This window comes from Fistularia commersonii, chromosome 13 (genome assembly GCF_037954325.1).
Source record: "Fistularia commersonii isolate RoL2024-O1a breed Wild chromosome 13, RoL_Fcom_v1.0, whole genome shotgun sequence".
In the NCBI taxonomy this organism is placed as follows: domain Eukaryota; kingdom Metazoa; phylum Chordata; class Actinopteri; order Syngnathiformes; family Fistulariidae; genus Fistularia; species Fistularia commersonii.
The window spans coordinates 10,028,985-10,056,526 of record NC_141296.1 but is presented as its reverse complement, the minus strand read 5'-3'; the positions used below and the strand labels follow the sequence as shown (position 1 = coordinate 10,056,526).

General features: G+C 38.1%; 2 protein-coding genes and 1 non-coding gene across 9 annotated transcripts; all 3 read left to right on the top strand.

Moving 5' to 3' along the window:
* Positions 1 to 293: 293 nt before the first annotated feature.
* aurkb (aurora kinase B) lies at positions 294 to 8,232 on the top strand. Its single transcript, XM_086157952.1, has 9 exons — positions 294 to 385; positions 1,830 to 1,868; positions 2,212 to 2,293; positions 2,380 to 2,419; positions 2,523 to 2,711; positions 6,166 to 6,304; positions 6,810 to 6,958; positions 7,042 to 7,216; positions 7,330 to 8,232. The coding sequence occupies exons 1-9, from the start codon at positions 380 to 382 to the stop codon at positions 7,501 to 7,503; spliced, it is 993 nt and encodes a 330-aa protein (XP_086014078.1). The 5' UTR covers positions 294 to 379; the 3' UTR covers positions 7,504 to 8,232.
* A 161-nt stretch (positions 8,233 to 8,393) lies between these two features.
* Positions 8,394 to 8,475, top strand: trnal-aag (transfer RNA leucine (anticodon AAG)). Its single transcript has one exon. It is a non-coding gene; the product is annotated as a tRNA-Leu (tRNA).
* A 552-nt stretch (positions 8,476 to 9,027) lies between these two features.
* bod1l1 (biorientation of chromosomes in cell division 1-like 1) lies at positions 9,028 to 26,974 on the top strand. Of its 7 annotated transcripts, none has more exons than XM_086157948.1 (40): positions 9,028 to 9,257; positions 9,701 to 9,825; positions 9,929 to 10,119; positions 10,786 to 11,274; positions 12,020 to 12,169; positions 12,312 to 12,460; positions 12,592 to 12,688; positions 13,217 to 13,343; positions 13,439 to 13,499; positions 13,610 to 15,440; positions 15,839 to 15,909; positions 15,995 to 16,121; positions 16,224 to 16,325; positions 16,406 to 16,449; positions 16,539 to 16,584; positions 16,755 to 16,819; positions 17,485 to 17,569; positions 17,768 to 17,826; positions 18,010 to 18,094; positions 18,230 to 18,276; positions 18,373 to 18,472; positions 18,668 to 18,735; positions 18,885 to 18,978; positions 19,364 to 19,416; positions 19,597 to 19,648; positions 19,993 to 20,036; positions 20,258 to 20,357; positions 20,604 to 20,659; positions 20,825 to 20,933; positions 21,025 to 21,077; positions 21,156 to 21,252; positions 21,500 to 21,567; positions 21,706 to 21,811; positions 22,402 to 22,451; positions 22,643 to 22,694; positions 23,047 to 23,090; positions 23,278 to 23,377; positions 24,085 to 24,199; positions 25,004 to 25,075; positions 25,811 to 26,974. In XM_086157948.1, the coding sequence occupies exons 1-40, from the start codon at positions 9,141 to 9,143 to the stop codon at positions 25,932 to 25,934; spliced, it is 5,625 nt and encodes a 1,874-aa protein (XP_086014074.1). In that variant the 5' UTR covers positions 9,028 to 9,140; the 3' UTR covers positions 25,935 to 26,974. The 7 variants fall into 7 exon arrangements, with proteins under 7 accessions (XP_086014074.1, XP_086014072.1, XP_086014075.1 ...); XM_086157946.1 differs by having other exon boundaries at positions 18,227 to 18,276; XM_086157949.1 differs by having other exon boundaries at positions 16,539 to 16,590; positions 19,993 to 20,027.
* The last annotated feature ends 568 nt before the right edge of the window (positions 26,975 to 27,542 follow it).

Genomic DNA, 27,542 nt, shown 5'->3' with positions numbered 1-27,542 from the left:
ACCTTGGAGGTACAGCAGCCACTGAGCCATGTAAATAACGCTAGTAACCAGGTTAGGAACCCTTATTTGTCCGGAAAATGTTTTTTCACACACTTCAATAGAATTGTCTAATTTTTAATTTCACTATTCCCTTCACCGTTTTCATGGACTAAACCAAACCGAGGCAAGGAAATGGGGCGGGTCTAACCCGCATTTGACCATTTCTCTCCAATCATCGGCTTCCTTTTTCAATGATTCTGACGAATGAGAAGACTCAATGTCGAACACACTGGCCAATGGAATTCGTCGAGAGTGACATTTTGAAAACGTTGGCGGTGAGGAAATTCGTAGTATCTCCTCTTCACTTAAAAGTTAAACTTGCTTGATTTCTTCAGCAACGATGCAGGTAAAGTGTATTGTTTGGGGTACAATGCAGGTCTCAATTCGCATTTATCTGCTCTGTTGTAATAGCATTAAGCTACTGAAATGCATGAGTTGTGTTTCTTAGCTGCTTAGCCTTGTGTAGCCAAGTATTGAGTTATGCTAATGTCGAAAACTGTTGTAATGACGAGGTGCGATGAAAAAGTAACGTTGAAAATGAAACATTCGCAAGCGGTACGTCGCTGCATAAGGCAGAAAACGAGTCAAATTAATGTCTGAATAAACGTTGCCTGCTCGTCCTCATTAATTTTTCGTCTAAACCGCCGTAGTAGAAGCAAAATAAATCAGTACCCAAATTACAGCTACTTAAGACCTATCTCGTACGATGTTTTCATGCTGACTCCTGGCTTTCATAACATTGTCATAAGGTAATATATCTCCAAGGTTGACAACTGCAATTTTATCACATCTGATGTTCAGTGTTCTATGTGTTCAGTGTGTTAGTTAATGTTACGCATACGCAACATCAGGCCATGTTTGTTCCTACTCTTTTTCCGTTGGCAATTTTTCCGTGTTCACTGTGTAAACGCGTGCTCGGGCACAAATTGACATTTGCAGCTGTTTTTCCCTTCGTATTTATAATTACATCACTTATCATGGATTTCGTAGAGGCAAGCCTACCATCACACAAAACACGCAATTTCTTACATCAGTTTGTCACTGTTGCCTGTCAGACCTGGACACTTCACGAATCAAGGGAGTTGCTCTTAATGAGCAATGAATTCATAGCCAAAAAAGGATCATATTTCGATAATCAGTCAGTCGTAATGACTTAAAAACTTCAATTTTGCTGTCCCACAAACAAACGCTAATATTCATTACTAAAGAAAAACACTGGTAGAAAATTAATATTTGGGCGCTAACATAACACTCCCCTCCGGCTTTGACATTAGCGTGTCATTAATTTAAATCAAAGGTAAATAGGTAAGTCTGAACTGATAATACTGATAAAACTGTTGATGTTGAATAAGCTTTTCTAGGTGGAAAAACAACAACCATAAGCTGATGTGTTTAGTTGTTGAGGGGCAGTTCATTGATACTTTTTTTTTTTGGCATCTCCCCATTTTTTTGTTTAACATTAATCATTTCCTCATGTAGGAGCGTCTTGTGTCAGAGAAGGGAAAAGCTCTCTCTGACTTTTCTTAGACTATTACACTCAATATTTGTTTTTGCTATGATATGGAGTCATTTCGCAAATAAAACAACCTGCACTGTCATTCACAGCTGTAATAGATAAGTTGAGAACTTGAGAGTAAGAAAGTAAAAGTGGGAATAGCTCAAAAATCAGCAGTATATGAAATACTTGTTCTCTCTGTACTATATAGGTTATATTCTGCCCACTGAAATATTTAATTATTCTTTACCTGTTTCATATGGTCATCTGAGGTGTGTGTATTATTTTTTTGCAGAATAAGGAAAATTGTAAACCCACAAGTCTCCAGCGACTGGTAAGAAATTATAGGCTTTCGACATCATCTTTTTTTGTCACGGGCTTCAGGCTGATTATTTATAGTAATTTCATTGTTTTGAGTTCCTGTCTCTGACTGTGTAGACACTAAAGAAAAAGTCAAGATAGATATATTCTCCAATGTTCATGTCTGAGGGTGGGGGGTTGTTACTGTTTTTTTTTTATCTTGTGTTAGTCTTGACCTAGATTTCTGCCCGATGTGATACATTATTGACGTGCATTGTTTTGTGTCATACTATAGGTCAACAGAGTTATTTGAGTGACCTTTACAGGTACTTTTAGTAACGTGCATTGTGCTAAACTTGTCTATTTTTGGTTATTAGTATGCAGTGCCTGGCATGGTGACAATTCCACAGCGTGTTCAAGTGAAGCCACATCTAGACATGGACAAAAATATAGTCACAGGTAACAGTGCAGAGCTCACATCCAGGCGTCTTTCTAACATAACAGAGTATGTCATTGTATTGTTCTTTTTTTTATTTTTTTTGAAGTTCCTGGGAGAGAGTGTGTGGCCTCATCATCCAGTTCAAGGCAAGTTTATTATACTTAGAACCTGTTGTGTTTAAGTTTTCTTGTCTTTTATAAGAACCAATCTTTTCAGATTGTTAAATTATGACTTTTTTTTACTATTTAGGAAAATCTCCATTGATGACTTCGACATTGGTCGACCACTGGGAAAGGGCAAATTTGGGAATGTTTACCTCGCAAGGGTAAAGAAGTTGCAGTCCATCGTGGCGCTGAAGGTGTTGTTCAAGTCACAGATGGAGAAGGAGAGTGTGGAGCACCAGCTCAGGAGGGAAATTGAGATTCAGGCCCACCTCAAGTTAGTGTCCTATCATTTTTGGCATGCATTGATGTTGACCCCTATTTTTGACAGAATTACAGTACATTTTTTGCATTCCACTCCCCGAGCATTCGAGCATTCTAGTGTTGACAGAATAGGGAACAGAACTCCGTTTTAGAGAACAAGTTGCTTTGGTCTCAAATGAGTGGAGGAATGCTTTGAATATGAAAGTTACCTCCCATAAGTTAAACTCCTGTGGGAGAATTTGGAATGATGTGAAGTTTTCAGAGGGCTCAGTCAATTACAATTTGACTTTTTTCCAGCACAAATAGGCTAGCTCATGATAGCTCATGATCGCTCAATAGAAATTGACAATGAAATTAAATATTAAGCAAAAGTCAGTCACTGGATTTCAAATTGCTTCCAACAAATGTTTTGAATGAATGAATACTTTATTGATTCATGTACTGTAGCAGTTGAGTTGCTGCAGCAGGCGGCCGTCTTCCAGCGCTATCTTAAAGGAAAGAAAGGAGAACAAGAGGGAAGAAGAGGTGGGAAAAAGCCACTGCCGAACTATGCTCCTGTAGGGGGGCACAGTTTGGGATTAGGAAAAAACACAGAGGCATATAGCAACATAATAAGACATAACAGCACTTCAGATTTGCGTGTGTGGTGGTTTGGGGGGGGGGGGTCGCAGCACAGACACTGGAGGCCCTGCATGCTGCCCAACGAAGGCGCTTTTCTGAATAATTCCCAGGTGTATTGTTTATCTTAAAAAAGAATGTTACCCAGCTGCCATCAGCCTCTTTATGGGCTCCCCATTAAGACCCTGCATAAAATTTTGAGCTTGCCATACCACAGCCATATGAGGATAAAAGCATTTTTTATTGTAATTTTTGTCTTTGGAGACATTTGCAGAGAGAGAAAAGGCAAGGGTCTGGAACTGAGAGTAGGGACTCTGAATATTGGGACAATGACAGGAAAAGGTAGAGTTGGTTGACATGATGCAGAGAAGGAAGTTGGAAATACTGTGTTCAGTTGACCAGGTGGAAAGGTAGTAAGGCCAGAACAGGGGTGGGGAAACGTTTTGGCTCAGGGGCTGCGTTGACTTTTAAAATGTGACCGACAGGCCGGGTCAGCACAAGATTACAATAAACGTAAAAAAAACGCATTTGTTAACAGTACATTTCAGACTTTGAACGTTGTCCGACATTTGCTTTGAAAATAAAACCAGCTCGGTTTTGTAGGCTGTGACGCTTGCTTGCATTTCATTCACAAACCGTTTTATCCCCTCGTAGCTTCATGTCCAGCTTATTGATGTGTGTCAGCATGTCAAAAGTAAAAGTAAAAGTAAAAGTAAACATCACAAAGCCAATCTGTGTCATTTGGCTCAGGAAAATTCTCAAGTGTTCTCAAGCAGCTCCAAAAATGAAATAATTCCTGTTAAAGCTCCCACATTCATTGATCCAATCATTCAATTATTCACATCAAGTATGAATTCTGTACCAATCTTTATCATGGTACTGACAGGAAGAGAAATGGAGTAGGAGTTATCTTGATGGGGTTTGTGAGGAATGATCTCGGTGTGAAAAGAATGTCAGATAGACTTATGAGTCTCAAATTGGAAATTGAAACTCCCTCCAAAGATCTGGAGACTTGCTAGGCCAATCCAGGACCTCTAAATGTTTCTTACGAAGCAAGTCCTTAATTGCCCAGGCGGTGCGTTTGGGGTCATTGCAATGCTGAAAGACCCATGCCACGTTTAATCTTCAATGCCCTTGCTGATGGAAGAAAGTTTTCATTCAAAATCTCACGATACATGAGTCCATTCATGTCCCAAAACATGTTTCCACCCCCATGCTTCACAGTAGGTATGGTGTTATTGGATGCAACTCAGCATTCTTTCCCCTCCATTTTTAGAAAAAGGGGGATGTGCAGAATTGTAACTATAGAGGGATAAAGTTGATGAGCCATATAATGAAGTTATATGGGAAAGAGTAGTGGAAACTTGACTGAGAGCAGATGTCAGCATTTGTGAGCAACAGTATGGCTTCATGCCTAGAAAAAGTACTACAGATGCAGTATTTGCTTGAGAATGCTAATAGAGAAGGTCTGAGGGAGTTGTAGTGTGCTTTTGTAGACTAAGAAAAAGGATACGACAGGGTGCTGAGAGAGAAACTCTGGTATTGTATGAAGAATCCTGGAGTGGCAGAGAAGTATGTTATACTGGTGCAGGACATGTATGCTAGCTGTGAGACAGTTGGGAGGTCAAGAAGTTGGAGATTTCAAGTGCTTAGGGTCAACAGTCCAGAGCAACGGAGAGTGTGGAAAAGAGGTAAAGAAACAGGTTCAAGCAGGTTGGAATGGATGGAGAAAAGTGTTTTGGGGATTATGCAATGAAAGACAATCAGCCAGAATGAAAGGAATGGTGTACAAGACAGTGGTGAGGCCAGCGATGCTGTATGGTGGATGCTGGAGGTCACAGATATGAAGATCTTGGGTCAGCATCTTTTGGTGTCACTGTCATTGGGTTCTGACTGACATTATTCTGTTTTGAGTTCCTGTGTGTGATGATGGTGACACCAAAGAACAACTCAAGATGGATACATTCTCCAATGTTCATGTCTGGGGTGGGGGGTGGTAACTTGTTTTTTATCCTCTGAGCAATATTCATTGTTTTGTTTAAATAGTTTAGAATATCAGCCAGAATTAAATGAAAGATGGATGAGGTTTGGATATAGTGTCATCAAAGAAAAGACAGGAAGCAGAACTGAAGATGTTGAGGTTCTCTTTGGGAGTGATGAGGATGGATAGGATCACGAGTGAGTCTGAGGGGGACAGCACATGTTAGATATTTTGGAGAGAAGGTCAGAGAATCCAGACTGAGATGGTTCGGTCATGGACAGAGGAGAGATAGTGAATATATTGGTAGGATGATGTTCGGGGTAGAGCTGCCAGGCAAGGGGTCTGAGAAAAACCCAAGAGAAGATTTATGGATGTAGTCAGAGAAGATATGAATGTAGTTGGTGTGAGAGAAGTGAATGCAGAGAATGGGGTTGGATGGAGAATGTTGATTCACTGTGGCGACAGAAAGAAAAAGAAGATGACATTTTAGATTCCAGACCTTCACTGAATACTTCATGGTGTTTTACTACCGTCGATACATGTTTCTGGTCACTGCTATTTATCCACTTAAAAGGCTGAATAATAGGCTTGCTGGAAAAAATATAGACTGTATATTTAATTATTGTTCCCTTTGTAATAATAGTTGTTTGGCCATAAGGTGTAATTTAAGTGTACATTAAGATTTGACACTTTGTCAATATATAACTAAAATCCAAAATGTTGTTTGTGTCTTAGGTAAAGCTGCGAGTTACTCAAAAGGATATATTCGCTGCTTAATTCCAGCATTCGCTTTTTTTCCCCAGTTTGAGCACACTGATAATTTCTTTCTGTTTACAGACTGTTAAAATGATTATATTTCTGCCATCAGACATCCAAACATCTTGCGCTTCTACAACTACTTTCATGACCGGAAGAGGGTCTTCTTAGTGCTTGAGTATGCACCACGTGGTGAAATGTACAAAGAACTACAGAGATGTGGAAGATTTGATGATCAGCGTACTGCCACTGTAAGATTTTCTACTGTAATGTATTTTTCTCTATATCAGATAGAAATCAGTTCAGAACTCGATCGCTTTTGTGCACAAACCTTGGCTATTATCTTAGATTAAAGATCAGATAACAGTGGTCAGTAAGTTTAGATGTACTTGTGCTGTCCTTTAATGAATTGTGAAAACAATGTAACAGCAAATATTTGCTTTGAAGTTAATAACAGGATTTGAATAGGCAGATAACTGAATTTGATATATTTGGCAAAGTTATGTCCTAAAATATTGTATTATTTGTGATTAAGTGTCTCTCAGTTTGTTCAGTGACTGTATTCACTTTGAATATAACTGTATTTTATACACAGATTTGCTAGTGGGGGAGGTTAACAAGATATGAATGCAATTTCCTTGCTCTTTTCCCCTTTGTCCTTTTTTAAGATATATCAGTGATCAATATAATGAGTTGAAGTGCACTGTCAAGAAATGTATAGTACATTCTAATTGTTGCCACCCTTTCTATTTGTAGTACATGGAGGAGATATCTGATGCATTAATGTATTGTCATGAAAAGAAAGTTATTCATCGTGATATTAAGCCAGAGAATCTGCTTCTGGGTTATCGTGGAGAACTGAAAATAGCTGATTTTGGATGGTCCGTTCATGCACCTTCTCTCAGGTGAGAAAGTAAATGATTATTGTTATATGTGTTTGAAACTGCTCGATTCAATTAAGGGATTTACTGTTTTTGATCATTTCTAGGCGTCGCACAATGTGTGGGACATTGGATTACCTTCCCCCTGAGATGATTGAAGGCCACACCCACAGTGAAAAGGTGGATCTGTGGTGTATTGGTGTCCTCTGCTATGAATGCTTGGTTGGAAACCCACCCTTTGAAACAGCCAGCCACACAGAAACATACAAAAGAATTATGAAGGTTGGTTTCTGTTGGGAGGAAATGAAAGCTATACATGCAGTGCAACTGATTACTACATAGTGTAGTAGAGTCATTCAAATGAAGTGGAAAAACTTTATTCTTGCTGTTTACAGGTGGACTTGAAATTCCCCAAGACAATCTCAGATGGTGCGCGGGACCTGATCTCAAAGATGCTCCGCCATAACCCCACTGACCGCCTCTCATTAAAGAGTGTCATTGACCACCCCTGGGTGCAGGCCAACTCTCGTCGGGTCTTACCCCCTATCTGTCCGTCCAAAAATTCATGAACCCATCTAACCAGCTTGCTGAACTCCTGAGGAATATTTGGTTTTTCTTCCAGAAGAGGCTTCAGGGTCAGCATCTTTTGTGTCACTGCCGTGGGCTTCAGACTGCCATTATTCTGGCACATTTTATGATGGATATCATACTTCTACCTGTTTTTTAATGTACTGCGTGTAGTCTTTAAAATTAGTGTTTCCAGAAGTATGTGTTTTTATTGTAATTTCTGTTTTGAGTTCCTGTGCGTGATGGTGATGACACCAAAGAACAACTCAAGATGGATACATTCTCAAATGTTCATGTCTGGGGGTGAGGGGTGGTAACTGTTATTTTTTTTTTTATCCTCTGAGCTATATTCAAAGCCTAATAAACATGATAAAAGAATCATTGTTTTGTTTAAATAATTTAGAAGAATATAAGCTAGAATTAAAGGAAAGGTGGACAAGTTTGGACTAAGTGGCATTGAAGAAAAGACAGGAAGCAGAACTGAAGATGTTGAGGTTCTCTGGGAGTGACGATGGATAGGGTAAGGAACGAGTCTGAGAGGGACAGCACCTGTTAGATGTTTTGGAGAGATGGTCAGAGAATCCAGACTAAGATGGTTTGGTCATGTACAGGCGACCTTTACCTTAATAAAGTTAATTTATATTTTTCTGGAGGACTACTGCATTTGATAACACAGGAAAGTGACTGTATATTCCTTTCACAGGAACTTTCATCTCTCAAGTTTACCTTTTCCCCAGCTCTCTCCTTTGCAAGTTCTTTTTGTCTTTTATATTCAACGTTAAAATGAATTGTAATCTTCATTGAGTTACCCTGCGAATAATAAAAAGCCGCGAATCACAGTACTGGTAGTTATTTCGTAATAATATCTCAACTTCTTGGACGCCAACGCAACGGTAGCGTGGCCGAGCGGTCTAAGGCGCTGGATTAAGGCTCCAGTCTCTTCGGGGGCGTGGGTTCGAATCCCACCGCTGCCATCGGATGATTTTTCTCTCTTACTATGATGTTTAACTCTGTCGATCAGTGTTACACAGTTGATCGCATATGCTGACACGGCAGCCATCTACAATAGTCAGCTTATGTAAGACTTTTTCATATATTCCAGCACGTCTGATAATTGGACAACTGGGATGCAAATAGCTGATCGTTCGGTGAGATATTATCCTTTTTTCAAACACCAGATCATTACTGTAAACAAAAGCAATAGAAATACGTACACAACCGAACCTTATGTTTCTAGTACACCACGTATGCCACTAGAGAACGCTAATGTGACGCTTACGTTCCAAATAAGCGCGATCGGAGCAGATAAACATCCATTTGCAGTTAAAAATACCACCAGAAAACTAAACGTGGCGGATGGATACAAAAGTTACAACAGTTATAAAGTAGAGAAATAATAAAATGTGAATCATTAACCCGTAGTCAATTAACAGCCAATTCGCTGTATTTTGGCTGCCGGTTGTCATTTACTTCCGGTTCAGGACATGTTTTTTTTCCCCCTCAATGGTACTGTTGTTCCGGGTCTAGGCTACATCGAACTTCATAGACCAAAACAGAAACACACCGGTTGGATATATTCCGATGATTGTTCGTCAGAATCGTCTTTAACCCACCGAAATCCGAACCATATCGCTCGAATATGGCTGGGTTACCGCCCGGGGACCCCCAGCTGGTCTCAATGATTGTGAGTCACTTGAAAACACAGGGGCTGTTCGATCAGTTCAGGAGGGACTGCCTCGCAGACGTCGACACGAAGGTAACTTAACTGCCGAGGGTATTTTCCTTAGGTGGTTTTCACTTTGTCTCGGTAAGAAAGATCAAGTTTTAGGGAGCTTGGACTCGATTTTAATTTTAATTTCATGTAGATCATTGCAGTTTCCCTGAATTGGCTAGCTAACCACAACCTGCTTGATAAAATATTTAAAGTTAAGTCTACTTTTCACCTCACCTTTTCACCTCAGTCTGTACTATTTCATTGTTAATGGTATTGTATTGGTTTTTCTTCAAATTGAATTAAAGATAAAGAACATCCGAAACAGGTTATTTAGGGATTTGTTAGGTGTACATTGTTTTGTTATGTTATTGGCCTCTTAATGTAGAATGAGTTTAAAGCTGTTGTTACAGTAATGATCCAATCTAACACACGGGACACATATGTTGTTTTGTATACTTGCTAAGTGGGTTTCACATCTCTTGCAGCCAGCTTATTTGAACCTGAAGCAAAGGGTGGATAACTTTGTGTCCAATCACCTTTCAAACCACACATGGAGTCCTCACTTGAACAAAAACCAACTAAGAAACAACATCAGACAACTTGTACTACAGTGAGTCATAAGTAATATCTTTATCTCCTGTGATCCCCTCTACTTTACAATATGCAATGTCGTGGAATAGTGACCCACCACTAAAGCAAGCTGTACCTCATAGATCTGGGATGCTGGAGCAAGGAGTAGACAGGATTGTGGCCCAGGTGGTGGATCCCAAAATCAACCACATCTTCAGGCCACAGGTGGAGAGGGTGGTCCGTGAATTTCTGTCACCTGGTAGCTGTTCTGAGGAACCAGTGGCCCCACCACCTGCAACTGAGACCAAACCAGACAGCACGATTCCTGAGCAAGGTGGATAGCGTGTCATGTCTTGATGATGCTTGACTGTGATAAAGTGCTGCTCTTTCCACACAAAAATCATTTTTGGTGTTAATGTGGCCAACATGAAGATAACAATTACCTAACACATTTATACATTGTTGATTTATTGAACTTTGAAAAAATAATTTTAGTCATTAATTCATCAAAAAGGGAGGACATTTAATCATTAATTGTTATCCTGAGATGCTTCAAAATAAAAAAAATAAAAAATCAGGTGTTACACTAATGATAATGATAATTGATCGGTTGACTTTTACATCAATCCTATGTCATTTTTAATATTAGTACCATCCGCTTGATGTCATTCTGTTTTTTAATTCACAATCTTCTAACACAAACCTTGTCTTTCTTATGTTAATTTAATGTATGCTGTTGGTGTTAGCTTAAATAACATTTTAACTCTTGTTCATACACAGTATGAGCCAGTTTCTGGAGTTTAAGACTTTTTTAGTAATTAGCTGAAAAATCTCCAGAATGGATCAGCTGTGCTTACAATTTGCCCATTGAAGCAATTAACTAATTCAAGGACAGTTTGTGAAAAGACTAGTACTTGAATGTACTACAAACAACAAATGAGCAAATCGTGAAGGCTTTTACGATCGGTGGATTCACAGTGACTTGTCACTTTGTTCACAGCGTCGTCATCCACTCCACCCGCACCTGTATCCAGTGACGCCATGTCCATCCTTGACACCATCACCTCTCTCAACCAAGAAGCTAGTGTTAGGGCCATTTCAGGCTCTGAGAAAGGACAGAAACTGTCAGATGAGAACATGGTTCTTGTGGAAGAGGGTGATGAAGACATGAGTCTTGATGAGGAAGGAGATAGCAGCAATGAGGGTAATATACTTGAAGAAGGAGAGGAAGCAAAGCTAGCTCCAGAAGGGCATGAATTAGAAGTTAAAACAGAAGAAACGCAGGATGTGATGGAAGAGGGGAAAGAAACTCTCACAGAGGAGATAAAAATGGAAGAGGAGGAGGCTAGACCTCAAGACCTAACAGGGGATGAAAATGACAAAGCTGCCTGTAAAACAACAGGAAAAGTGGCAGAGGAGAAGCAGGATGAAGATGTATTGAAATCCACTTGTCAGGCAAAGCAGAAAGCCAGAGAGAGAATAAAAGAAGGTAAGGCGATTTGCTCTTTGTTTGTGAAATGTACCCACTAATCTTTGAAAAACAGAAAGAAAAAAAAACTTTGCTGCATTTAATAAAAGATTTATTACTAATATGCATTGCAATCCAGGATTTTTTTCACATGTACACCTGTATTTATAGTCATTTATAGAGCAAGTATATATGATCATAGAATGTGTAAAACTAAATAAAAATACCAAAACATTATTTGCAAAAAATGATGAAGGGGGTAAAGCGAGGGGTCCTATTAATGTATGGGGAAGTGTATGAAATCTCCATTTTGTGATATTTTCAATTTTTTTAAACTCAGGAAATTATGTATGGACTCTGGTACAGTTATGGTGTTAATTCCTGTGTAGGTATAAGATTTTGTTCAGGTTAGGTTAATGTTTAAGCTTACGATCATTGTCAATGTATGAATGATACTTGTGCTCTTGTAGTTGCATGCTCAGTATTTATGTAATTGGTATTTTTTGGTATCCTACGTTATTTCAAATGAAATGTTGAGCGATAGTGCTGATTTATCAAAGATTAAATTATGGAAACTATGTGATTATTATTGGATCCATCACGGGAAGTCTTAGATTCAGTCCCTCTTCCAGATAAAAGTTCCCAAATATCTATGTTTGTGCCTTTTGTTTTTTATTGCTGCAATGTTTGTTTCTGTTTTTTTTTTTTTTGTTTTTTTTATGCAGTAATCATTTTTTATATATTTTGTGGTGCCTTTCCCCTACAGAGTATTCCTTGGAGGACTCTGACTTAGAAGGCCTGAGTGACATTACCGTGAGCTCTGTCCACACCAGTGACTTATCATCATTTGAGGAGGAAAGCGAAGATGAAGAGCTGCCGTCTGATTCCTCTGAAGAGGGAGAAATTTTACCCGATGGTCTCTTATTTTCTTTCTTGCATGATTTTTGCTGCATAGTTTGATTTTAAAATGGATTCTTACACTAAATTTGTCATCCAAAGACAATCAAGACATTCAACTAATTTTCTGTATGTGTGTGATTTCTGTTTTTAACTTCAAGGTGAGAGATCAGAAAAGAAAGAAGCAGGAGATGAAGAAAAAGAACCGAAACCTCGCCGTAAGGCCTATGTTCACAAGCCCTTCTTGTACTCCCGTTACTATAGCGACTCAGATGATGAAATCACCGTGGAGGAACGGCGCAGATCTGCAGTGAGTTGCAGAGATGCATCTTGGTGCAGGAAATCAAAGGCTGTGTTCAACAAACATTTACCCATGAACTTTTCATCAGTATTGTAACCACCGATCTTTATCTCTTGTACTTTTAACTTTCTCCTTTTTAGGCAAAAGACAAAGAGGAAAGGCTGCTCAAAAGGCAACAAAATCGGGAGCGAATGGAAGAAAAACGTAAACAGAAAGCAGCCCAGGCTGAAGAACAAGGTCAATTCTCATCATCAGTATAGTCTTTTAACTTTGCATTACATTGTCTAAATTGAAATAATACATTTATGCTAAATTCAGTGAGATATAATGTCACTTGGTGTTTAAATTGTTGAGTGGTTTCAAATTAAATTTGGATGATACGTTTGCTGTACCTATGGTTCAGGCATGTATCTTTGAAAAATTAAATCACATTAGTGCATCATGTGCAGAAGTAGAAACATTTTTAAGCCCTAAATGTGGTGGCCCAATCAAAGAACAGTTTTATGTCCAACATTTGATGCCAAGGAAAACTTTGGATCTTAATTAGAAAGCTGGAATGTAAAGTTAAAGGCAGTTAACCTTTTAATTTTCGTTTCCACTGTCTCCATTCAACCATTTATTTCTTCATGACTATATCAGATAATGTAACTAATAGATGTACTACAAATGTGTTATCAATTTTCCTTAATTGTCAAGTGGTGTATGTTGAAGACATGACGAAGAGTTCGATATTCTTATCACTTACTGTCTTTTCCCCCTACACAGATCAGAAAAATCGAAAGAGTGGTGATTCTGCTGCACTGGAGAAACCCAGGGCCAAAGAGGCCCGTAAAGAACAAAAGGTTCTGGAGAAAAAAATGGCTCTCAGTAGAAAGAGGAAGCTCGACTCAAGGTAAATGTAAAATCAGTAATATGAAATAATACTTCTGCTGATCAATATAGTTAAATGCTCACATTTATTTGGAATAATAATATTTTTTCCTGTAGGAAAAGTGGCGATGTTTTTAGCAGGAAAAAAGGGGACATGGGAGAAGGGTCTAAAAAGGGAGTAAGTGAAAGGCCTCTTGAGTAAAACACACATCGTAATCAAAGATATGTTAATTTTCTTAAGTGATGTATCTAAACCTGTTACCTTTTTTTTTTATTATTATCTATTAGGAAGTCAAATCGACATTGTCAAAGACTCCTCAACCAAAGTTTAGACTTGTCTCAGACGCAACATCACTGGATGAGAGACACCGAAGGACAAGTGGCAGCATCTCAGAGGATTCCAGTGATGCCAAAAAGCTCTGTGACAAAGGCCGGACACACTCCTTCATTTTAGAGTTGGAACAAGGATCCCAAGAAGCCCTCAAGCAACGTTCTGTTGGGAAATTTGACAGATTGTCACGCAAAGAATTTAATTTAAAAGAACGTAAAGAGAAAGAACGCAGTTTGTCAGATGAACGTGCCAAGCTGAAACAAAAGCAGGAAAAAAAATCAGAACACCAGGCGGGTGGACCTCAGCAGAAGGAGGGAGCCTCTTTTAAAGTTAGCCCTGAAGAAAAAGGAGATAAGAAGCTCAAAATGAAAGGTGAGAAGAAAGTGACAGGTGGTGCAAAAGAGCAAAAGGCTTTTGTGTTCGAAGGTGTAGCCGAGGAGTTTCTGAAAGATACAACTGGCAAGAAAATAAAGGCTCTGTCTGTGGAAACTTGCAAAGCAGAGAAGGATAAAGACAGGGAAAAAGAAAAAATTAGAGAGAAGGACAAGGACAAAGAGAAGGATAGAATCAAAGGAGAGAAAACACCAGCAAAATGTGATACCAAGCAACCACATCGGCCTGACTCTACTTTCTCCTCTGCAGATCGGTTTGACGTAGAACTTGGGTTAGAGAGCAGCAAAAAGAAAGATAAGCATTTCAAGGAAGTCCTGAAAAGATCGAAGAGCCACTGCGAAGACAAATCCAAACTTAAATTTGACAGTAAAGACAATGAGAAAGAGAAATTTAAGACCGATCAAGACAGCCAGAAAACCAGTAAAACCAGCCATGAGGCTAATAAAGCTTTAAAAAGAGTCAAAACAATAGAGAAAGGGAAAATTTTGGAAAAAATGAAATCTAAAGAGGACAACAAAACTCCACTGTTGTTGTTAAAGACAGACAAGAAAGCTCTGATGTTGGAGGACAAAGGTGTGCCTGGTTCAAGCAAACCTGATACACCAAAAGAGAAGAAAAAAGATGGAAATGTGAAGGAACAGCTGAAAGCCACTGAAGACCTTGTTCAGAACTTGTCTGAGAATAAGGCTATGAACAAAAAAATGGACAAGAAGGATAAAGCCCCAGAGAAAATAGATGCGAGCCAAGAGGAGAAGAAAAACTCAACAGAAGACAAAAAAGACAATTTGGATGAAATTTCCAAGTCTGCACTTTCTTCTACAAGTCTAGAGTTAGAGGATCAGTTGAAGAAACAAGAAATCAGCACAGACTCTGAACCCATCACCATCACTGTGACCACCTCATCCTCGGATGACACCTGTGATGCTTTAAGCGACATCACACCCGAACCTTCCGAAGGTGAGGTAGAGACTGAAGTTGGAGAGGTGCCTGCTGTTCCAGTCGAGGCTGATGCTCTGTTGGCTCTCATGGACGTTTGCACCTCAGCCGATGCAAGACTTCCACAGGAGAGCTGTCATGAGGTTATAACCCCAGAGACGACGCTCCAGGATGCTGATATGAAGATGAAAGAAGCAGCTCTGACTCTGCTTTCCATGGATCCGGACAGTGTTTTATCATCCAGCTTTATTATTCAAGACAGCAGCAAAGATCAGGAGGTTACAACATCGACTCAAGAGCCAATGGAAACGGCTGTTGCTGAAGAAGAGCAGCAGCCTCCCACAAATTTGCACTCAGTCACCAAAACGGCGCTCCCAGCTGCTGGGGCATCACCAGGGCTTCCTCCACAAACTCATGAACCTCTTGATGAAGATACCTACAATCAGTCAGTCGCAGCAGGTAAATGAAAATACATATACTTACCTGGGTAAGTGGTAGTATGTCAGATACAAAGGACAAAAATACAGGCGTGTATTACCAGTGTAGTTAGGAAAGATAATTTCCAGCTAAATACTTACAAATATAAGGTAATAACCTCCCAACTTTTTTGTTGTTTTGTTGGATAGTTTGTCAAAAATGTAATTAAAAAGTATGAAAAAAAAGATTTTTTTTTTCACCACATGAAAATGTGGTAAACATGTAGACATTTTTTTCTATGAACATTTTTGATGTGAAAAAGAATAACATAGTTATACAATATTATAGATACAGATATATGGCTAGTCCTATTTACAAAGGGGATGTTTTACTCCCACAAAAAAGATTTTGTTGGTCAACAACTTTGTATCATTTCACAGAGGAGCCAAAGACCCAGGAAAGTGAAACGGATGTAACTCATGTCGAGACTTCCGCGTGTCTGGTTTCTCAGGTATCAATTACAATCCATCTGATCTATTCGTCCTCCGGCGCAAAATTAAGTAACTTCATTTGGGAAAACTGTTGATCTCTTCCAGGATGCAGATGCTGTATTCGATGAATTGCAGACTCCTTTAAATACAGAGGAATCAGAACAAGCAAGAATAGCTACAGAAACACAGCCTGATGAAGAATTGTCATTGGCATCACCCGTTAACAAAGATGGTATTTTGACAATGTTGTTGCCTATGCTGGTATTTCTGTTGTTAACCTTTGTTTCGCGATGTGGCCTTTGGTATCACTCGTAATTTATATTCTACATTTCAGCTTCTGGCACAAAGGAGGAAGAAGGAGGTGCAAAAGAAGGCACTGTGACTGTTTATTACACTTGTGGTGCTGAACTTGTTACAGAAATGTCTAGCCAACAAGGTAAAGAGTTGAAAACAATCTTTCTGAAAATGTTGTGATTTTTGGGTGACTGTTGATTGGAACATCTTTTCATGCCTCAGAGCAAATTGTGCCAGATGTTGTGGATGTAGCAACGTGTCCCATGGTGGGTTTCTTTTCTCACACCACACATTTCAAAATAATTTCAATCTTAACATTTTCATCATTCTGAATTTCTTCTTTTTAAATTAATAGACAGCAGAAATTCCAGCTGAAGAAAGCCCAACAGAGACAGGCACAGGTAACGGTAAGGGTTTTTGTCATAATCGTTTTTTTTGGACCATAAAATGTTTTTTGTTTCGTTGTGTATTTTACTGTATATTTTAAGAAATGTATTCATCTATAATACATTTAGTATTTGCACTTTTTTAGTAGCACCTGTATCATAATTCCACTTCTCTTCATCACTAGAGGAATTAAGGCTTGAGACACAAGAGGAACCAAATACTGCTGCAGAGAGTAGTGAACCACAAACTGTAAGTTTTTCATTTATCTTTGCTTGCTTACACTTGGTTTGCATGAAAATAAAACCTGCAGCATAAGCTTTGACCTCCATGGCACCCAAATGTTACCAAAAATGCTTTAGTATGTCAAAAACAGGTGAGTCCAGATGAACAGTCCTAGACTCGATAGGGCAATTCATTTTTACAAGGGGCCTTATGAGAATCATAAGTGTTTTGGAGGGCCAATGATGACAGTAAATCAACACACTTGTATAACATGAATGGGAGAATGTTTTTTTCGTTCGTGCTCTGATTGAGCTCATGGCATCTGGACAGGGATGCCCAAAGGGCCAAATGGGCCCCCTCACTGTAAAATGGCCAGGTCTGGTCTAAGGTATATTTGGATCAATAATGAACATAAAGGATATCAAAATGAAATTAAAAAAAAATCTTATTACTAAATGTTTTGTTCACATTCACATACTAGTCTTGTTGACATAATCAGTGGTTTCACACCAGCAGACATTGTATCGTTGATGTTCAGCTAATCTACAATATCCCTCATCCTTTTCTCGTGTGCATATGCGTGTGTTTTTAAGCAGTCATCTGTCCACCTTGGATGGAAAATCAGGATACCTGGTACATCTTCTCATATTATCAGCCTCTGTTAATCTGTGTAACAAACCAATTATTTTTAGGTGGAACCCAGTGCTTTGAATAAGGCAGACGGGGTCGAAGAAGGACAGAAAACAGAAAACCAGTCGGAACCTGTACAAAAAAACAGTGAGTTTTCTTTTTTTTTGCCACAGCAGTTTAGTGCTGCACTGATTAAGCAGCACTGATTAAGTGTGTGTAAGAATTTTATGGGACTTCTTGTGACCCATATCAATATGAACATTCTGAACACTTATTTTCATCCATTTATTTAAAAAAAAAATCACTTTGTAACACTAATTAATTACCCTGTATTTTGTGTAACAGATGACGTGCCCAGCTCTGACAGCCACGAAGTTGAGAAAGGGTCAGATCTGTCAGAAAAGGTAACTAGTCACTTCCCCTTGATATGTTTGAAATTTGGATTTTAGAGATAGAAAGGTTTCTGCATTTTTATAACACTTCACAACCTTATGGTATTGACAGTTCTTTGAACTCTTGCATGTTATTAATCAACTTCCACTCAGATTTACAGCCCGAATTTCTCTTTATGCTTCTTTGCAATGCAGGAGGAAAAAACAGGAGGGAGAGGGAGACGTAAAAGAAGGATATCCAGTCAAACTGTTGCAGAAGTGCCAGAACCTGGGAATACTGGTGGGATTCAATTTCACTGACACAAACTGACCGTATCATATGACTTTAATATCTATAATTAGGATATTTGAATGAGAGTGGTGACAGATGTCTATATTTGTCATAATATGCCATTTTGTTGATTCCAATAAGCAGGTGGTGACAGCGCAGAAACACAAATTCCGCAGGAACCATCACCGGGGGTAAATTGCAGCTGCTGCTATACCTCCTTGTATTTTTATCTTTAGGTTTCCAAACTATATGCTATACTAAAAGACTGCTTTCTTTAATCCTCTCAGAAGAAGGACAACAAAAAGCAGGGGGACCAAGATCTGACCCCTAAAAAACCTGGCCGGAGAGGAAGACCTCCAAAGGTGGTGGCTCCCCCCAACGTTAAAGGTTGGCACTTTCAAAATGTGACTTAAATGTTGATATCAATGTCTGAAAAAGGACCATGAACATCAAATTGAAAAAAAATGGGACTGTTCAAAGTGTGAGTGGCCTGACTATCATCAGTCATGTTCAAAAATCTTTTCTGTTTTCTTTAAAAACAAAACAACTTTTTTTCCATTGACTATTTTTTCTATACATCAGATAACTGGAGTAAAGATGAAGAGAAGGCAGATAAAACCTCGGGAGGGAAATCAGCAGATAAAGAAGAGGTACATCATGACCCTGCATGTTTCTGTCAATGTGACTTTATGAGATTATAATTACTTGTGCTTTTGCATCTTATCATGGGAATGTCCACATTATAATAGACACATTGTAAAATGACAACATTTTTGTCATCTTCTTCCACAACCTATAGAAATCCAAAGAGGAAAGTAGGTTGGAGATCTACCAAGCCAATGTTCCAGCTTCTGTTCAAGAGGACAATGAAAATGCCGGATGTGCTGGAAAAGGTAACACTGATACAGGAAAGAAGTCATTTAGAAATTCAGGTGGCATCATTAACGATAAAGCATGAATTTTAAAATTTATCAGGCAATAATGTCAATAATATAAATGGTCAAATGGTCAAAAGATGGTCTAATGGTCGAAAATATAATTTAAAGTAGACAGTGGTCTGTAAAAATAGATTGTGATCTTTTACAAAACATAATTCACAATGCAAAACTACAGTGAACCAATGTTTGTCACACAGTACCGGTATGTTGTTTTAAACATTATTCCATCTAACTTGCAGCCTTGATTTCACTTAAAAAAGAACATTTTCAGAGTGAGTCTTGTTTTTAAAGCACATAGGTGTATTTGAATTTTTTCACTCACCCTATTTCCCCGTCACAGGTAAACCGCTAATGAAAAGAAAGAGGTCAGAGGGAGTTGAAGAATCTGTGGAGGTAAGATTTTACTGTCCTGTGCTCTTTATTTTGTCTTTCCTCCCTGTATTTATTTGTTTCCCTTTATTGGTCTGTGCTGACGATTTTACTTCGTAAGACTAAAGATGTCTATTTGTATCAACTAGTATATTGTTTTTAATCGTACAGCATACTTTATGTGTATTCATTAATGCTCCACAGGGAACCCTGACTAGAGAGGAGGTGAAACAAGACATTGACCAGCTTAAACAAAGTAAATTACAAACCGACAATAACCAACACATACCATACACAAAAAGGTTTTTCTGTATCTTGAAAAAATTGACATAAGGTCTGAATCACGAAATAGGATTACTTGGTTGCATTATATAGGTAATATTGGCATGGTAACAAAAGGAATTGGACCTAATCTGTCTTCAGTCTTTGATAAAGGCAAGAGATCTAAACACAGGAAAACACTTGTAATGGTGACATGTGACCAGTTGTCACATGTCACTCTTATGGAATCCATCATTTTATTTTTGCTGATATCTTCACAAAACACTTTGGGCAATGTCTTGCTTCAAAAAATTGCTAATCATAAATACACCTTTTCAGGTTGTCCAGCAGGATCCCAGCCAAATGGACAGAAGGTGATGAAAGTAGGGGAAAAACATTTATTTAATTGTTGGTCTAAAATAAGTGGATTATTATTTTGCTCTGCTCAGTAAAAATACTGTTCAGGATAAATAAAGTTGTTCTTATTCTTATTCTTGCCTGTTACATGTTTTACTGCTCTGTTTTTCCCCATTACTGCACTCTTATTTTTCTGAATGTAATGCTGTACCAAAAAAGACTGTTTTTTTTCTTCTAATGTTCTCAGAAGGAAGAAGGACAAAAGCAGGGAGACCAAGAGATGACCCCTAAAAAACCTGGCCGGAGAGGAAGACCTCCAAAGGCAGTGGCTCCTCTAAATAATTCAGGTTGGCACTTTCAAATGTGTTGTAAGTGTTAAGTGTAAAATGGCAACTCAGACGATATCAGGGTCTGAGAAAGGACTATAATTAGTGTCTTATAAACATTTTGCAGTTTTCAAAGTGTGAGTAGCCTGACTCAGTACTGTAGAAGTGGATGATCAATTGAAATTGAAAATCATATTTAAAAAAAGCCTTTACTGTTTTTTTATTATTATTATTATTTTAACCATTGCTTATTTTTCAATACACTAGATAACCAAAGTAAGGATGACGAGAAAGCAGATAAAACCCCAGCAGTGAAAGAAGAGGTACATCATCACCCTGCATGTTTCTGTCAATATGACTATGATATTACAATATATTCAATGGTTTTCTCTTATCGTGGTAATATTGAATTATCACAGACAAATGTATTATGTGCATTATGAACAAGTTATTTTGTAATTTTTCTTATATTATTCCAACACTTGAAGAGTTCCAAAGAAGAGAGCAGGTTAGATATCTGCCCAGCCAATCCGCCAGCTACTGCTCCAGAGGACAATGAAAATGCAGGACGTGCAGGACGTGAAAATGCAGACTCTGGTCTGTTTTCATCTAAAATGTAGAATTTTCAGAATTTACATAAAAAGCAGTTGTATTTGAATTGTTCTAGCCGTCCCTATTCCCATCTCAGGTAAACCACAACTTAAAAGAAAGAGGTCAGAGGAGGTGGAAGAATCTATGCAGGTATGATTTTACTGCTGTGTGCTCTCTGTAAGTTGTCACTCCTCCCTGTATTTATTTATTTCCTTTTATGATTCTCAGAAGGAGAAACAAAAGCAGGGGGACCAGGAGATGACGCCTAAAAAACCTGGCCGAAGAGGAAGACCGCCAAAGGCAGTGGCTCTCCAAAACGATAAGGGTGTGCACTTTCAAAATGTGATATAAATGTAAAATTTGAAGTGGTAACAGGGTCTGAAAAAGGTTTATAATTATCATATAAAGAACATTTTGCATTGATCAAAGTTTGAGGAGCCTTACCATATATGTATTGTAGATATAAGTGACTACATAAAATGGAAAATCATGTGTTTAAAAAATGTCACTGTTTTCTTAGCCCCCCCCCCCCTTTTTTTTTTTTACCATTGTCTTTTTTCTCTTTTCATCAGATAACAGGAGCAAAGATGAAGACCAGGCAGTTAAAACCTCTGCAGGGAAATCAGCTGAGAAAGAAGAGGTACATGACCCTGCATGTTTCTGTCAATGTGACTTCATTAGATTTTGATTAATTGTATAGTTGCCTCTTACCTCAGGATTATTGATGTTATGTATTCTTGTGTAATAATTCTTTTATATTTTCTTACACAACCTATAGAAATCCAAAGAAGAACGCAGGCCAGAGATCTGTCAAGCCAACCTGCCAGATCCTGAAAAGGACAATGAAAATGCAGCATGTGTTGACAAAGAAAATACTGACACAGGTAAGAAATTATTTAGAAATACAGGCAGCATCACTTGCCCTCTCAGGCTTCTTCCCTTTTTACAAATGTGATAGCTACACTTGACCAGCTAATTTTGGCCTGCCAATATTATTTTGTTTTTACTAATAGTGTGTGAGAGAGGTATGGAACAATAACTTGGCAAGCCCAATTGGAATTCAAAAAGAAGTTCCAAAATCCTGTTTTTTGCGTTTTGTCAGATCAAAGAATTCATAACTACCGAGTCTGTTAAAGCAACGATTTTAGTTTACTCAGACTTTATTTGCTCTTCTTTTGCTTGTTGTATTTAATGGTGAATGTTGAATTTAGCTAATGTTTAAACAGTGAGTAATTTGAAATTTACACTATACATTTCTTCATGATTTTGAAAGTAGGCCTTTACAAGGCAATAATGTGTTGTGTAAATACTAAAAAATAAAATTTCTAACAGACAGTGGTCTAAGGGTAAAATGAGAGAACATTGCTCAGAAGCATTGATGAAGCATTGCTTCATCCCACTTGCAGCCTTGCTTTTATTTGAGATGTAAAATTTTTGTATATAAACTTTTAGTCACCCTTTTTCCTTATCTCAGGTAAACCACCACTGGAAAAGAATTCAGAGGAGGTGAAAGAATCTGTGGAGGTAAGATTTCACTTTCATGTGCTCTCTATAAGTTGTCACTCCTCACTGTATTTTGTATTTGTTTCCCTTTATGACTTTGTGCTGATGATTTTACATCGATTTTTACACTCAATATGTCTTCATTTATATTAACTAGTGTATTGTTTTTAATAGTACAGCATACTTCATGTGTATTCATTATTGCTCCACAGGGAACCCTGACTCAAGAGGTGGTGAAACAAGACATTGACCAGCTTAAGCAAAGTAAATTACAAACTGACAATACCAACACACACCATACACAAACAGTTTTTTTATGTATCTTGAAAAATGTGACGTAAGGTCTGAATCACAAAACAGGATTACTTGGTTGCGTTATAAAGGTTATATTGCCATGTCACAAAAGGCATTGGAGCTAATCTGTCTTCAGTCTTTGATAAAGCCAAGAGATCTAAACACAAGAAAACACTTGCAATGGTGACATGTGACCAGTTGTCACATGTCACTCTTGTGGAGTCCATCATTTTAATTTTCGGAGAATACTCTTCACAGAACTTTATCACTTTGATGTATACCTTGTTTTAAAAAATTGTCATCTTGAATCTACCTTTTTCAGGCAGTCCCGCAGGGTCCCAGCCAAACGGAAAGGAAGGAGAAAAAGTAGGTTTGTTTTTATTCTTATTGTAAGTTTGTAATAGTTTTTGCTCTGCTGTCATTGAAATGGCTTTCAGCATTTTAAGAATAGTCTTTTTGTTTGTTTAACCACCGTCTTTGTCCCACTACTGGACTCCTTGTGTTTTTCAAACTCAATATTGTACCAAAAGACTGTTTTTTTTAATCTTCTTAGAAGGAGGAACAACAAAAGCAGGGGGACCCCCAAGAGACCCCTAAGAAACCCGCCCGGAGAGGAAGACCTCCAAAGGCTTTGGTTTCTCAAGATGATATAGGTTGGCACTTTCAAATATCATATAATGTCACAAAAGTAATCCCTTTTGCAAACATTGTAAAGGAACACCTCATCCCGAATCACTTTTCTTCCCAGAGTTTTATTTTTTTTATTTTTTTATTTTTTTTTAAACCTCCTTCTTTGTATATTGTGTCCTCTGAAAAATCAGCCATATCGATGTCTGCCTTTTCTCAGCTATAATGGAATTGTATGGATTTTACCTTGGGAACCACAAAGTGCCAAAAGCTGGTTTAAAAAAAGCAACCAAAAAAAAACAACAAAATAGACTTTTCAGTAATCAGGGCCTGTTATTCAAGATAAGCCACAGCTCAATTATTTTATATTGATGGTGGAGGGTGTAGTTCAGTTTTGTCATGAAATTGCTTACATTATAATCTGAATTTTTTGAGTAACCAGTCCAATATTTTAGCAAGTAGACACAAACTATTGAGTTAAACTGTTGTATTTTTTGGCATTTGGAGGACCACATTAGAGATGCTATTCAGTTCCATTTTATTTGAGGGAAGGCAGACCTGTCTCTGTCTGGTATCTCCCCAATTCAGCGCTTCGCTTCAAAACAAAACATGATGGATAAAGAAAATGTTTTTTTAAGGGTGAAACGCTTACTTTATTGCTTTATGTCTGAAATAATTCAAACCATTCCAGCCAAACTAGTATCAGTATCTGTATGTGTCCTTTATTTGACAGGTAAAAAAGACAAACCGGCAGAAGAGAATATGCCGAAGAATGAGGAAGAGGAAGATGGTAATGAAGCATCAACTAGAGCCACTACACGCTCAGCATCTCGCCTAGAGGCAGAGAGGTAATCTAATGCATCAGTTTCATACAAAACTCCTTCTTTTAGACAGCATCTGGTGCACAGTAGGTGCAAGGATGACAAACCGACTGGTTACTGGCCCTCTCTGATCAAAAGTAATGTACCTACTAAAGGGCAAAAGTGAAAGACGGCCATGTTTCTACTATAATTAATAATATATCAGCACTCAAGAATGTAGTTCCCCCAAATTATTAACACTGAAAGGTTTAGTAATCGGTAATCCAAGACTTGAATTACTATCATAAAATATATATAACTCACAAAAAGTTGACCATTTTTAATATCCAAGAAGCAAAGATCACTTACAAATCTTATTGAAATGGTGTTTAACTCAGGATGAAATAACAAGTACATTTGCAAGACATTTGTGAAAAATCAGCAAGGGATTGTTGGATTGGAGTCCGTGCCACCTTAAACATGGCGGTAATATATGTGGGAAAACGCAGAGGTCAGTCTGTACTGTTCATTTTTTGTTGAAAATGTGTCAGCTTGTTTGGGTGACAAAAGGTCTAAGGGTCTCATGTCCACTTTGGCAAATGTTAATGTACTGGAAAAGTCCTAGAAAGTGATATCTATGCAAGAATGTGAACCCTCTACAAAGCTACTCAATACTCTTCATCATCAGCCATGCAAATCCTGTGATGATGTGGGAACCCTTTGCTTTAAGGGAACCCCTTGCGTTAGCATTGGATATTAGCACCAAGCAGTCATCAGCACTGTTGCCTCCAGCAGTGGAGATCACAAAAGCATCACCTGTTCATTTCATGTTTTCTTTTTATTGCCTCTCAGAAAAAAGCCAAGTAAACCCTCCACCCGGGCAAGTCGACAGAACGGTAAAGAAGAGACCACAACTGGCACACGGTGAGTTTGTCTCACTGAAGTTCATCAGAATGAACAAGCTTAATGGGAATCCAAAATCTAGACTGTGGTCCATCTGCTGTGAGAGAGAACATTACATTGAAATTTTCCACAATCCCCAAAATTGCTGCTGAGCTGTTTGATCCTAAATTACAAATCATCTTATGTGGTCCAGTCTGTTGTGAGGGAATGTGTGAAACATCTGAAAAAACAAGATATGAGAATGCTGTTCCATATGAATCTGACATGAATATAAGAACTTGTATTATTTAATGGTTATTGACACTGACAACTGAAGGTAATGCAAGCATATATATCACTATGCTTGCATTTTTCCTCAAGGTTTAAATACCAGAATTGTAAATAATTTCATTGCTAATATTGAAATAAATTAATAATATTTTCACCACAGAAAATTTGTCTAGAGAGAATGATCTGATATTTTCAAAAGTAAAAGAGTCTTTTTTTGTACCACCTGTGTAATTACTGGAAGACTCAGCAGCTTTGAGGCATTTTACATTAAATCCCATAAATTCAAAATCAGTCTCCTGCTGACTCTCTTTCATCCGGAAGGTGGAGCAAGGAAAACTCTGCATTTAAATTTGATACAGGCGTCTCTGTTATTTGTTACAAGTTTCTGTGAATAACTCTTATATTAACAAAGACAAATTTATACAGCAGGTAAACATGACACTTGGACAAACGCGCTGACACATGCTCCCTGTTTCCCTCCTGCAGTGGGACCAGGGGCCAGGCAGCGGTGGTAAAGGGGGGCCGCAAACGGGAGGCCAGCCCTCCTGCTGTGCGAACGCGGGGAGGACAGAAATCAGAGGAGCCCCCTTCTAAGAGAGCCAAACGCTGAAATCTCTGACAGCGGTGGACTGGTTTGCCCCAGCAGTGTTTTTTTTTGTGCACTCCATATTCAAGTGAGACCTGTGCAGTTGTGTTGTTGGGGATCAGGAAGCCTGCACACACACACACACACACAGACATATATATGTATACACAAATTTGTGCTTCATTGACTAAAGATCTTGAAAAGCTCTGGATAGTATTAAACACTTTTCTGTGGTGGTAGGGTCTAAACCTGAGGATCTGCGGAGGAATCCCTCAGAATACCTTCTACTGCACTACACCCATCTGGTTTGGATCAGACTTCATCATTCCATTGTTTATATAGTAATGCCCACTGAACCCGAATAGTCCGGACCAATCAAAGGCCTAATGTTTTGTCGGGTTGCGCTTTTAGATAAAGAGGGTGAGGAGAAATTAGCTGTCACTCAGTCAAGAGGCCTGATAGTGTCAGGGAGTCCGCTGAGACCATCGCACCGCCACAGACTCGACTAGTGTTATCAGATGGTAAATCGACACACTAGAAACATAGAAATCACATTAAAGTGACCACCTGCCATTGTGAATTTTATTATTGTATATTCATTCTGTGAATGATGGGAGGTGCTCCCCTCTTTACTTTTTTAAAACTTTTTTTTTTTTATACATATGCGTAGTGTTTATTATCTCTGTCAACAGTGTTAGTCACAGAAAAACAATATTTGAATTTTGTGTTTTACAGAATATCTTGGTGTTAGCGATCTCAAATACTTGTAAGTAAATGTAATAGTTTTTATTTCTTGTGAGGCAAATAAGTCACATTAAATCCTGCTTATCACATTGTTGTTCTGCATGAAAGATTTTTTTTTTAATGTTGATCAATGGAATGCGTCATTTAAAATTCTTTTAACCCTTCTTTCAGTAAATTCATGTCAATGTTTTCAAAATGGAGTATTTCTGTGAAGAAATTGCCAATTAGTCTTCATTTAGGAACTGTAAGACATTACATAAAATAAATGACTTAAGAATTATATGGAAAGTCACAATAAATTATCTAACCCTTTGCCAAAATCTATGTGCAATTGTTTCAAAATGAACAACAAAACAGTAACAAACAGCTTGAAAATAAGCAGGTAATAACCTAAAACTCGGCAACATAAAAACCATTAGAATAGAATAAGACTAAATTAGCTGGAAATGGGGAACATTGTATTTTGAGCAATTAACAGCAATTAGTTCTATCAAAAAAGGGCCAAATCTGACAACGTTACATTTAATGCTTTTATAAGACAGCAGGAGGCGGTGTAAGGACTGGGGAAAGTGTGCGGTTTTGCGTACATATAATCAAAACTATTCTTGTTAATAATTTGATATTTGTGTGTGGTCCCAGCCCTTTGGTCATCATTTGGAAAAGTTGGATTACTTAATTAACTAAATATCCTATCAGAAGCAGCTTGATGACAGAGATACATTTCTTGACAAGACCATCTAAATTATTTTTAACATCTATATTTTAACTTTATCTACAGAACCAACAGCGCAACACATTAAAAAGAATCTAACATTTAACTTTGAATGTCACTGATCTTTTTTTCATTGAAACATTGAAAGGCAATGCCACCAAAATCTGAAAAAAAAC